General features: G+C 43.9%; 1 protein-coding gene across 12 annotated transcripts in view; it reads left to right on the top strand.

The window, feature by feature from the left end:
* Positions 1-10,623, top strand: part of DAB1 (DAB adaptor protein 1) — a 1,110,909-nt gene extending 1,100,286 nt beyond the window's left edge. For all 12 annotated transcript variants that reach the window (XM_034653311.1, XM_034653315.1, XM_034653282.1 and 9 more), the window contains one exon: positions 7,225-10,623. In XM_034653311.1, the coding sequence (XP_034509202.1) occupies positions 7,225-7,269 (45 nt within the window). In that variant the 3' untranslated portion in view covers positions 7,270-10,623. The remainder of the gene's footprint in view (positions 1-7,224) is intronic.
* Positions 10,624-12,208: the final 1,585 nt, after the last annotated feature.

The raw sequence follows: 12,208 nt of genomic DNA, 5'->3' as shown, positions 1-12,208 counted from the left end.
AGCACAGGATGGCATGCTTGAGCCAGAGAGAAGGCGGGTTTACTTTGAACTTGAGTTGTACTTGAGATGCCCATGAGACACCCGAGTAGAGATGCCAGAAGGCTGCTGGATTTTATCTGGAGGTCAGAGGAGAAAACCAGCTGGGCACAGCAAGATTTCGATATGGTTTTAAGCCACTACAGGGGTGGGCACAAGTAGGCTGTGCTGATCATTTAGACCAGAGGTCTGCACACTCTTTGTAACTATCTATGCTTTGTGGGCCAGGTCTTTGTTGCAACTAATTTACTCTACTGTTAGAGAAAGGAAGCAGCAAAAGACAGCGCATGAAGGAATGGATGTGGCTGAGTGCCAATAATACTTTATTTAAAATACTTTATTACTGGATGATGGGCATTAAGGAGGACACGTGATGTGATGAGCACCGCGTATTATATGCAACTAATGAATAATTGAACACTACACCGAAAACTAATGATGTACTACGTATTGGCTAATTGAATTTAAATTTTAAAAAAGAATATAAAATAAAAATAAAAACAGAGAGCCACCAAAATTAGCCAATGGGCTACGGTTTGCTGACCTCGGATTTAGATCCCACTCAGTGTTTTTAGAATCACTCTGCAGAAGGCAATCACCATGCCTTTCATTTACCACTACTAATAAAATATATTTTTAAATGACTAGCATGTTTCTAACACTTTCATAAACATCACCTAATTCAATCCTCCGGAGAATCCACCTAAGTATTTTTATGATTCCCATTTCACAGATAGGACAGGTAAGGTGGAGAAGTTAATGGCTTGCTGAAATCATAAGATTCACATGTAATGGGGCTAGGATTTGAATCTATACCCAGATTAAATAACTCAAAAGCTCTCAACCAGACCAGGACATGTGGGTTTCAGCAGCTTCTCTTCGACTTAACAGCTGTGTGACTTGAGGCACATGGCTTCAGACCTTTGGTCTTCTCTGCTGTGAAACAACTCCCATACGCCCTCCCAGCTGACATTCTCGGACCTCCTAACCTGCCTGGGTCACCGGGTCAGAGCATGGAAGACCCAGTCCGCAAACAAGATCTTCCCCCAGCTGTCCTTATTCCAACGAAGGACAGGACAGAAGACCCTTCAATATGCTGATTTGATTAGGGTTCCTGGACATGACCGGCCTGAGACCCAGGACCCACTCCTAATGACCAGGAGTTTAGTCTGGACAGGACCCTCTGCTTATGGCAGAAAATCGGTGTCAGCAGCCTCAGGGTCTTCATCTGCCATGTGACAGGGTCAAGAAAGATGATGTGCGTGTTCAAGGCAGATAATTGGTGTCCATCCTTGTTGGAGAAATGCAGAATTGATCAGGACATATGCAGGATTCCCCATCCCCACCCAGCGACTCCGATTCTGCTTCTCTGGATTCACCAAGTGGGTTTCAGCACCCCGAGACCTCAGGAAGCAGGTGGATTTGGCAGCAATGTCAGTCTCTAAGGTATTTGTCTTAAATCCATCCTGTGTTTGAAAGACTTTTCTACCCTGAAAGGCCAAAATTCAGGCTGAAAGTGATCAGAAAGTTTTGTGGGTTGTTTTTTTGTTTTGTTTTGTTTTGTTTTTATTCAAAGATTCCCAGCACTTGTTAAAATCCTTTATGTCATTTGAGCTCATTTTTTACTTGTTACAATCCCTTGAGGTAGATGTTACAAGCCCCATTTTACAGATTAAGAAACTGAGGCCCAGGTAAAATACTTGCCTAAGGTCATGCAGGAAGTGAGGATTGCTGGGCTCTTCCTGGCTGTGAAACCCCTGCGTTTCTGATGACTGTCTTCACGTCTTCAGGTAGAACTCTAAGTTATTTACTTCGGCCTCATTTCCCCTCTCTGGCTGTACCCTGGCTTTTTCATTTGTGAAGACAGGACATGTAAAACCCCACGGGACCGGGCCCTGGTGTTGGGGCTCATGGTTGCCCGGGCAGGGTGGTGCTGAGGGACTCCAGCTTTGGCTCCCCTTTGGCTCCATTCTGACCCCCGGCTTGGCTCGGTGTCGCTCTCACCCCCAGGCATAGATGGGCTCGCTCAGCAAGTAGATTGCATGGCGCACTTTGCCCTCACATCCAAGACCACCTTTCTCAGCACGCCGTGTCTTCTCTCCACTGAATATTTTCTCGAGGGATGTATCTTTGGTAGAGGTGGCCCAGCTTTCCCAAAACACACATAATAAAATTGAAAGGGGTGCAGAGGACTAGGCATAATTTAGATGGCTTTAAAAGGGGGGCTCATTATCAGGCAGGATAGGAAGCTGTCTGCCTGTGCTCATCCAGCCAAAAAGGTGGGGCCACCTGCGGGGAGTGAGGAAGCAGGCTCAGAAGTGGGGGGCCACAGCCTGGGCTGCTCTCGCTGTTTCCCACGCACCTGCAGTAGAAACAGCCCTCAAGTCTGGGGCCGCACTTCCTTCCGCAGGAAAGAAGAGGGGTCAGGCCGAGGGCCCTTCTTGCTCTGACGTTCTGCAAGAGGGAGCACGTGGTAGTGGAAAGGACAGTGGGCGTAAGGACACCGAGACAGGTTTCCATGAAACTCTAGAAAAGGACAAATCTCATCTCTAGTGGTCAAAAGCAGATCAGCCGTTGCTGGCACTGGAGTGAGGGGTTGACTGAGAAGGACACAGGGAGGTTTGGGAAGTTCTGTAGCTTGATTGTGGTGAGGAGGGCCACGTGGGTGTAATATGGCTGTCAGAACTCATCAAATTGTACACTTAAAGTGAGAACATGGCACTGTATGCAAATGATACCTCAATGAAACTGATTTTAAAATGAGAATAGGAGAATTCGTAGAAACAGAACGTAGATCAGAGGTTACCAGGGGCTGTGACTATGGGGAAATGGGGGCTTACTGCTTAACGAGTACAGTCTGTTTGGGGTGATGAAAGAGGGGCCCAGCATTGCAAGGGTGATTAATGCCACTGAATTGGACACTTAANTGAAACTGATTTTAAAATGAGAATAGGAGAATTCGTAGAAACAGAACGTAGATCAGAGGTTACCAGGGGCTGGGACTATGGGGGAATGGGGGCTTACTGCTTAACGAGTACAGTCTGTTTGGGGTGATGAAAGAGTGGCCCAGCATTGCAAGGGTGATTAATGCCACTGAATTGGACACTTAAAAATGATCAAAATGGCAAATGCTGTGCCATACAGATTATAGTGCAATAAGAAAAAAAAAAAAAAAGCCAAGAAAAGGGCTCTGCACAGCTCTGCACTGTGCTGGCTGAGTGACCTTGGGCGAGTCACCAAGCTCCAAGTAGGGACAGGGATATCCAGGGTATGGCCTAGTGTGACACCCAGATGAGATCATGTATGTGAAATAAGAACGTCCGTAGAGACTGTCAGTGTTTCTGTAAATATAAGCTCTTATCACCCTAGTTCTGTGATTCCACATAGTTCCTGTACGTGAGCACCTCATTCATCCTGGAAATAGTCAGCAAACCTGTGGAAGTCTCTTATCCCCGGAGCTGTTTCTTTAGCTTAATTCCACATTCCTTCCTCACCCTTTCCCTGGGCTCCCCCGGCGCCGTTATTACGGTTCCCAACACCTACCGTTGCAGGTGCTTCTAGGTGCCCTGAAGGAGAAGCCATCTACAGGGATCGTCAGGCCTGAAACCACCTTCTGCAAAGGAAGGATAAAACCACATACCCACACAGAAGGGACCTAATCTTTTTGGAGTATCTCCTTTGTGTCAGGCTCTGTGCTAGATAATCAATGTATATTTTCTCCTTCGGTCCTCACCACACCTCTCACAGAGAGGATAGCCTCATTTTACTAGGGAAGAATCTGGAACTCAGGAGTTAAGTCATCTGAACAGAGTCCTCAGTCCTAGACTCCTTCAGTGCCCTGTATAGACCTCTGTCTGCACTGCGTCATGTGATCTTCTAGTATGTTCCATGCGGTGAGCTCCACAACTGCCTGAACAGAGTCTCAGAGATGGGAAAATCCTGTCACATCAGGGTGGCTGGAAAGTGGGGCATAGGAGAGAGAATGGACGTAGGTGAGGCTGGGCAAGAAGGTGGAGCCATGTTGGAAGGGCCTCATGTGCCATCCAGGGGTTTGCATTTTTCTTGGGGTAATAAGGAGTCAGGAGGGTTGTTTTCGAGCAGGAGAATGGCATGACCAAATCCATTTCAGAAAGATCATTCTGACAGAGGCATAAAGACATTGGAAAGAAAAAAAAAAACCATGATTTACGTGACCTGAAGGTTGAGCTTTGATTCACGGTCTGGACGGGGCATTTATTAGCTCTAATGGACTACAAGACGAATGGATCTCGTGTGCCCACCTAAAGGGCTTTGACCTTACCCTGTGGGTGATGAAGAACCTTTGAAGGATTTTGAAGGAGGGCGGAGATGTGCTCAAAGCTGCCAAAAGAAAACAAAAAATATCAACAGGGTGCTGTGTTACTGTATGATTCCATTTAGGCTTTTAGAATATTGAAAATAGCCTGGAGACCCCATCATGACCTTGCCAGAAGCCAGGTCGGAAATTTCTGGATCAAATGATTTCTTACTCCCCTCCAGCTCTGACAGTTTAAGATTCTGTAACAAGGAAGGTAAAGCTATTGCCAAAACGTATAATGCATCACAGTGTCAGACTTTGGGATTACCTGCTGCTTGGGGTTTTCCACACCACTGCTCCCCTTCATTAGTGGGGATAATTGAGAGTTGACTGCAGTCCTTACTGCTGTTGTGATGGGTATTTGAAGCTAAATTCCGGCAAGCAGGAGATGTGTGAATATTTATCTCAGCTGCAGAAAGTTAATGCAGTGTGGCATTAATTACCCTGTCTGAGCCTGCTGTCTTCTTCTGTTTTTAGGTGTCATTCTCAGTTGTGAATAAATTAGTTTCTAAAATTAGAAAAGAGCAAATTGTAGGGTGAGATCAAGGCGGCCTGACTTCTCAGGGTATCCAAAAAGAAGAGTGGGCTGAGCAGTCCTACCCAGGAAACATGAAGATGCATCCTCTAGCCCAGCATAGGCAGAAACACACGCTTTTTTCCCCCAGAACTTGTACTTGACATCACCGCTCTACCTTGGCTCCACCCAGCCCACCCGCAGAACACAAACACACAGGAAAGCTAGTGGTTGGCAGGTATTTGAAACATTTCAAGGCATTGGCAGGGAATGGAGCCGGTGCACAATAAGTCAACTTGGTACAGATTTTGCAAGATTAGATTTCGAGAGAATAAAGCCAAACTGGAGTGTGTTTAGGACAACGTAATCAGGACAGGAAAGAAAGTAGAGACTGTATCATAGTCATTCATTAACTCAACCAACCTTCCCTGAGCCCCTACTATGCTAGGTCAACGTACGTAGAATAGCAGAAGGGCCTGGCAAGCAGTAACCCAGAGGTAGGATATGGAATAATGGGCTTCCATATTTTCTGTCACCAGACATTTGGGAGAAGGATGACATTTCCTCTTTACATTACCAGGAGTGGCATGAAGTCCCATGGGTGGAAAGCACGGAGGAACAAATCGGTATTCTGGGTATTCTGTTCTGTTACAGAATAGGGGGCCTCGAAGGGTAGGAAGATGCTTTTCCCTGGAAGAATACAGACATGATGCGGTCCAGGAGAAGACCTCTTGGATTGGATGGCAGAATGGATTCCCCTTTGACTCTGGGGAAACAAAAGCTCCTTTCTCTAGGCTTTAGATTCTTCATCTATAAAATGAGGGATCTGGACAAAATTATCTCCTAGTCCATTCCCACTTTGTAATAAAAGCAAGCAGTCTGATCTATTAAATGCATGAGGTGCAGCAAATGACCTGAGATCATACCACTTCTCTGACCTTCAGTTGTTATCTGCAAAATGAGACGGATAGAATAAAAGCCACTCCCAGGACGGTTAGGCAGGTGAAGTAGGACACGAGGGTGCTTTGTAAACTCCAAAGGACTCTACAACACCACAGAGTGAAGGATTGGTCTTTTCTTTAAGACAGTTGTTGTAATAGACGAGACAAAGGTCTCATGTCCCAAACTTACTAGCCGGAGACCGGAAAAATTACTTAACTTCTCTGTATGTGATTTCCCATTTGCAGAGGAGATAAAGCATCTGCTTGCCAAGGCTGCCGTGATGAGTTAAAAAGACAATGTACTTGAAGATAGCTAGCATGGTCCAGACCCATATCAGGGCTCACAGAATCTCAGCTCAATCTGATGCTTCAAGAAAGTAAGCAAATAGAAAGGATCTGTACTCACACAGCAACATGCAGGCTAGTAGAGAAACGTGACAGAATGAAGATGTCACCATGTCCATTTCATTCTGACACAAATATCCAAGAGTGACAGCAAAAGGCCGCTTTGAAAGGAAGGGCCTATGTATGCGCAAGACCAGAGTCCTGATCTGATCAGCTTGGCCAGTGCACCTTGGGCCATTTCAACACGAAGCAGGCTGAAGTGGTTTCAGCAGGGCTAAACACCATTTCCCGTCTGCCTTTGGACTGAAGGTTTGCCTTATCCTCTACTGGTGGAAATCCCGGCGTGTGTCTCGGACACCCAGTTCCACGGGTACAGGCAAACGATGGGCCAACCCCGAAATAGGAGATGGAAAGGAAATGGGTCCCAGAAGCTCTTAACTAAGAGCTAAAGTCCTAAGTGCTGTTACTCTTGCTCCAGAGTGTGCCCAGTCCTCACTGCCTGTGGAAACCAAAGAGCCGTTTGAAATAGAACTTCAGCAGTTTCAAGTAGACATTCATAAAATTATGTTGGAGAAATGTCTACTTGACTCAGGATGATTGTTACCATTTTCTGAAGACCTCTTCCTGCCAAGCACTATGCTAGGTGCTTTATATATATATATATATTATCTCTAATTAGCTCAAGAATCCCATAGGAAAAATAGTATTATTCCCATTTAATGGTTGGGAAAACTGAGGCTTAGAGCGGCCAACGATCTTGCCCACATCACACAGCTTGTCCAGCTCTCTCTGCTGTACCAGACTTTTCTCCCTAACTGGGAAACCTGTCTCAGTTTGAAAACCAAGGACAAAACTGGGTGAGTAGTTAATCTTGATGATAAAAAGAAGTTGCCAAAATGACATTCACCATGATCAGATAATCCAAAAATTACCTAAGGTCATCCATCATGAACTGTCATCTTTCTGTTCTAATCCCAAACCGTCCTTCCCAAGTTGTCTCAGAAAATCCTATCTAGAAAAGAGCGGGTCTCATTTTGTCCCTCTGTCCCCAGGAGCTGGAGCCTCTCAATGCGCAGATCAACAGACCCAAGAAGTAGCATCGAGGTGAGCTCATGGCAGGTGCTTCAAGACTGGCACGGAAATCAGCATCGCGACAGGCTCTCTTGTATTCTCCCACCTCACCTCATCCCACGACGAAATTCCAGATTGCCCAACGGAACTCATTTGGAAGAGGGAACTAAGAGTTTTTGGCAACCAATGGCAGATAACTATGGCAGCACACACACACACACACACACACAAAATCAGAGAAGTATAAAAAATCATACCCAACATTAAATTACAAATCCAGCAAATGCTTACCCAGCAAATATTCTGAGCTCTCTTAGCGTGGGTTTAAGATGACCCAGTACGCGAAATCATAATTCTTATTTCTCGACCTGTTGATCGCTGTAAAGACATCAAATGTGAAGTGACAGGCCTCAGAGAGTGACAACAGAGTTGACACTGACTTCTTTTAGACAAGAGCAAGAGGCCCTCTGTGACTACAGTATCCTCATCCATATGCCTTTTGACATAGGACGATGTCTTTTCATCACTCCACAGGGCCTGGTCTGCCATTTTTTCCCCCTTTCCTTTGTCATGTTTGAAAATTAATGGGTGTAAAAATTTTTGTATTGCTTTGGACTTTCTTTAGATATGGGTGAGGAAATCTAACTGGACAAGAAAAGCCTCATATGAAATGAATTAACTTGAAAATCACAAGACAAATAAGTGGTTGATTATTCTTTATGATCGAGAATGTTGCCAAAACAGCCCTTTAGCTCTTCCGCGTCCTGGCGAAGGAAGACCGCGTTCGGTTGGAACCTTGATTCTGTGAGTAGGAAAGGGCATCGGATCCCATTGATGAGAAGGATGAAAAATGCATCTGATTTTCTCAGAAGCTCTGAACTCTAAGTACAATAAAATGATATTTTTTATTTTTCCGCTATCTTGCTGCCGTGATGCTATGCAGACAGGTGTCTTCTCCACGTGCCATTTTCAAAGAAAAGTCATTTGCCAAATAATTCTGGTACAATCCTGGTAATGTGGTTTTGGATCTTAAAACCGACCTTCTAGTGGAACAATGGTGACATGAGTAGTCACAATAACAAACTGAATTCTGGGATCACAATGGTTCATCTCTATCTCTTTTTGTACATCAGAAAACTCAAATGGGATTTTTATTTTATAACTTGAAAAAAAAAAAAACCTTACCATTAAACTCTTTAAATATTTAAGGGAAATGGCTTTAAGGAGTTCTAATGAAAAAAAAAATGCCAGTGTTTTTTTTTGTAAATATAAATGTTAATGAAAATGCTTTTTAATAATGCCATTACACTGTAGAGAAGGTAGCAGATTGAGTGCAGGATGTGACAAACTTGATGGATGGGGCTCCCTCCCCAGATGTTATTGTGGAACATATGGGAGGAAGCTGGAGTTCAGGGACAGCTGGCAGGAGCACTTGGCCATTCGGCAGCTAGCGAACAGGAAGGGAGCACGTGACCCCACCGTCGACTCCAGCCTTTCCACAGGAGTACCCGCCGTCGGCGGAAAACAAGAAAACGTTCACATTTTGAAGGCCTGTCCTTCAGATTCTAAAACTCCCTCCCACCTCTTCACTCCCACCCACCCCCATAGAGATCACTGGACTGTTTGTATGTGAAACAAGAGTTTAAGCTTCCTTTTTTTACATTTATGAGACAAAAAGTGCAGTGTTCAGTTCGTATGTTTAGCACATGATTTTCATAAAGAATCTATATATTTTTGCCCTACAGAGAATTGTTCTACAGGTCACGTGTGTTTTCCTGATGTTCCTACGCAGTTCCAGTATGTTGAATTTAGTGGTTTAACACTAAGGAGAAAACGTTAGAAGACCATGTGATTAACTGGATTTGGGGTTACCTGTTATTACTTGGTTTTCAAACTGGGAAACTAGAATTGACACTGATATGATTGACTTAAATAGGCCTGTGTACTGTGGTTCTTCCTATCAATAGGAAGTAAAGTGATTGGAAAGAAAGTAGACTTGTTCACAAGAAGCAAATCGAAAATCAAGGGTAATGATTACTATTCGAGGCCCAAATTCTACACCATCAGGTCACTGGAACCTAATTTTTTTTTCCCAGTTAGGTCAGCTGACCAAATGTCCTTACAGAGGATATGTCAATGTCATCCTAACATGGAAGGTCCAAAGAACCAGGAAAGTGAGAAGGGCCATTTACCCCCCTCTGTAACTGTCACCTGTTGGTCCACGTGATTTCTCCAGGAATGTGCATCCATTTTATAATTGAGTCATCCTTTCACAGGAAGGGGAAAATGGGAAAGGTGTGATGACTGTGAGAGTTGTCCTGAAACCGGTTCGATTCTGTGTTCTGGGGATTGGGTAGGATGGGCAGTTCCCCGGGGGGAAATGGCTTCCGTTGCTCTGTTGCCCGTGATTCTGATTCTAAACAAGTGGTGCTATATCTTCCCCCTCACCGTGGCCGTCTTGAGTTTGTCTTGCAGCATCACACCATTATACCGATTCTTTGGGTTGCTCGTGACACGTTCCACGTGAACGCTGACCGACCGATATTGCTGTCTTGGGTACAGCGTCTGGAGTTAATTTCCTAGCAGAAAGTGACAGCCCAGTGGACTTGTCATCATTCATTGAACGCGATCGGAAGTGTAACTGACTGGCTCTGAACTTAACGAAGACGCCCACGTGATACATGAGAGTGAGGTGAGGGAAATAAAGTCGAGATTTTTAAACTGCCATCCACGTCATCACTGGCAGAACTCTGAGTTTTAACAAGCACTGTGGGGTGAGCTCAGAATCACCATATCCTATCCCAAGAGTACAGTGGAATTTCCGAGTAAGAGCCGACGAGCCAATACCAAAAGGCCATGGGGAGTCTGCCCAGTTCCGGTTAGATCGATAGAAAATCTATGTGTACAACTGTTAATTCCTCATCCTTCACTAGCACTAAATTTGTCACTTTAAATTTTGAAACCAGGGAAACGCCACCTGTCATTCTGTCCCCATGACCCGTAGCTCTTCGATCTTCCCGTGCCGCAAGACTTTCTTTATGATCTGTACTCATCCCAGTGTCTACTGAAACCCCATCATGTCATGTACCAGGCACCTTCTTTTAAAAAAAAAAAAAATGTTTACTCTGTGGGTTTGGTTCATTTCAATTTCTGCGTTCCGACACATATTTTTTTAATAAAGATGAGAAAGAGAAAATGACTGTTTGCAGTACATTTCTAGACCTACTTTAACTTTACCTCAGATGACAGTTTGTTAACATATATGGACACATTATTTTTAACTTTATGTACAATACATTCAACAACAGTGAAATTTTTAGAAATTTTCCATTAATTTCTGTAACACGCCATGTATAACTGTTAACAAATAAACATGTTTGAGAACAACAGCTTAGCCTGGTTTTATTCTGCAAGTTTCTACTGGATACTCCGGCGAAGGACTGAAAGATGAAATCGCTTCTCTCTAAACTTCCATCTGACCGGGCGAAGGCCACGGTCTTCTGGCACCGGGCCAGAAGCAGAAAGCCTCGTGGAGGGGGTAGATCAGCTCATCCTCAGTCGACTGCAGGCACCTGCTCTGCTTGGAGACGCAGTCACAGCGAAGAATGAGGGGGATGTTGTCAGAAAAGACACACCCTGGATAGGAATGGCGTTTGGACTACTGGTAACACTGGTCTTCCAAAATTGGGAAAGATCCCGGGACTAGATCTGTGAATTGCATCTTCTCCTAAAAAACACCTGCTAAACTGTTGGTTTGAACACTGAGGTTAAGCTACACCCTGAAAGAGTTTGCCATAATTCACTGCAAGGTCGTCTGCTTTAAGGGACCCAGAGAAGGAAGTGTGTATCTTCCTTCACGTCCCCCCACACAGTCCACATTACAAAAATGAGACAACATAAGACACCCCCCCAAAAAAATAGTTTGAAGCTGGATCGTGACTTTCATGTGTATTGAAGAACAGGGCGGGGGGAGTGTATGTGTGTGTGTGAGATTTACATTTCATTTTATAACTAAATTAGTTTGTCTATCCAATAATCAGCCAGATTACAGATTGCAGTTAGATTACTGAGATGCCAAAAAAACACCCCTGTGTTATGTTAATGACTATACACACATACACATGTCCTCGATGTGACTCATCGTGCAGAAAGTATTAGGCAGATGTTTTTGCCACGTTGAGAAAATGAGGGAATGGGCTAAAATTCCAACAAAGTAAGTTTGGGGCAAATAGAAGAAGCAACTTTCATGCAGTTAGAAATGCTCACTCCTGGATCAAGTTGCTAGAAAATGTTACACGAGCTCTGCTGAATGACAGTGGCTCATACTTTTTGAGCAGCTGATATGTGTCCAGTAGGTGCTGTATGCTTTTTGTCCATTGCATCAGTTACTTTTCTAAACAACATGTGTAGATAGATTCCCCAAATGAGAGATTTAAAAAGACCCAGAGAGATTGAATAACTTCCCCAGCTAGCAAATGGTAGAGTTGAGATTTGACTTTTGCGTCTCCTTACTCATCACAGTTGATTTTAATTGTAAAAAATAGTTGAATATTCACTCTTTTTAAATAGTTCTCTATAAACAGTATTGACTCTCCCAGAACTTTAGTTGATCTTTGGTAATAAGTTAGATTTCTAAGTTCTTCTGGTTTCAGGTAAAAAAATAAAAATCCATTCAATGTTACTATCTCAAGTATTTGGCTAAATACATAGTTTCTTCTTTAATTGGCACTTTTAAAAGGGTAGAGGTCTGAGGAATAAAGAATACACCTTTTCGTGCCACTAGTCCCAGTTTAGCTGAAACCAAGCACTGGTGATTTACTTTTCCAATGTAAATGAATCTTAAAGAAGTGACAAATTAAAAGGTGTCCTATTTAACTGCTAGGCCGATGCCAAAATAAATCAGGCAGGCATATCTGCTTTCATTCTGTGCTTGAGAGCAAACCCTTGTTGTTTTGACAGTAACTG

The sequence above is a fragment of the Ailuropoda melanoleuca genome, chromosome 2 (genome assembly GCF_002007445.2).
Source record: "Ailuropoda melanoleuca isolate Jingjing chromosome 2, ASM200744v2, whole genome shotgun sequence".
In the NCBI taxonomy this organism is placed as follows: domain Eukaryota; kingdom Metazoa; phylum Chordata; class Mammalia; order Carnivora; family Ursidae; genus Ailuropoda; species Ailuropoda melanoleuca.
This window is presented reverse-complemented; position numbering and strand designations above follow the sequence as displayed.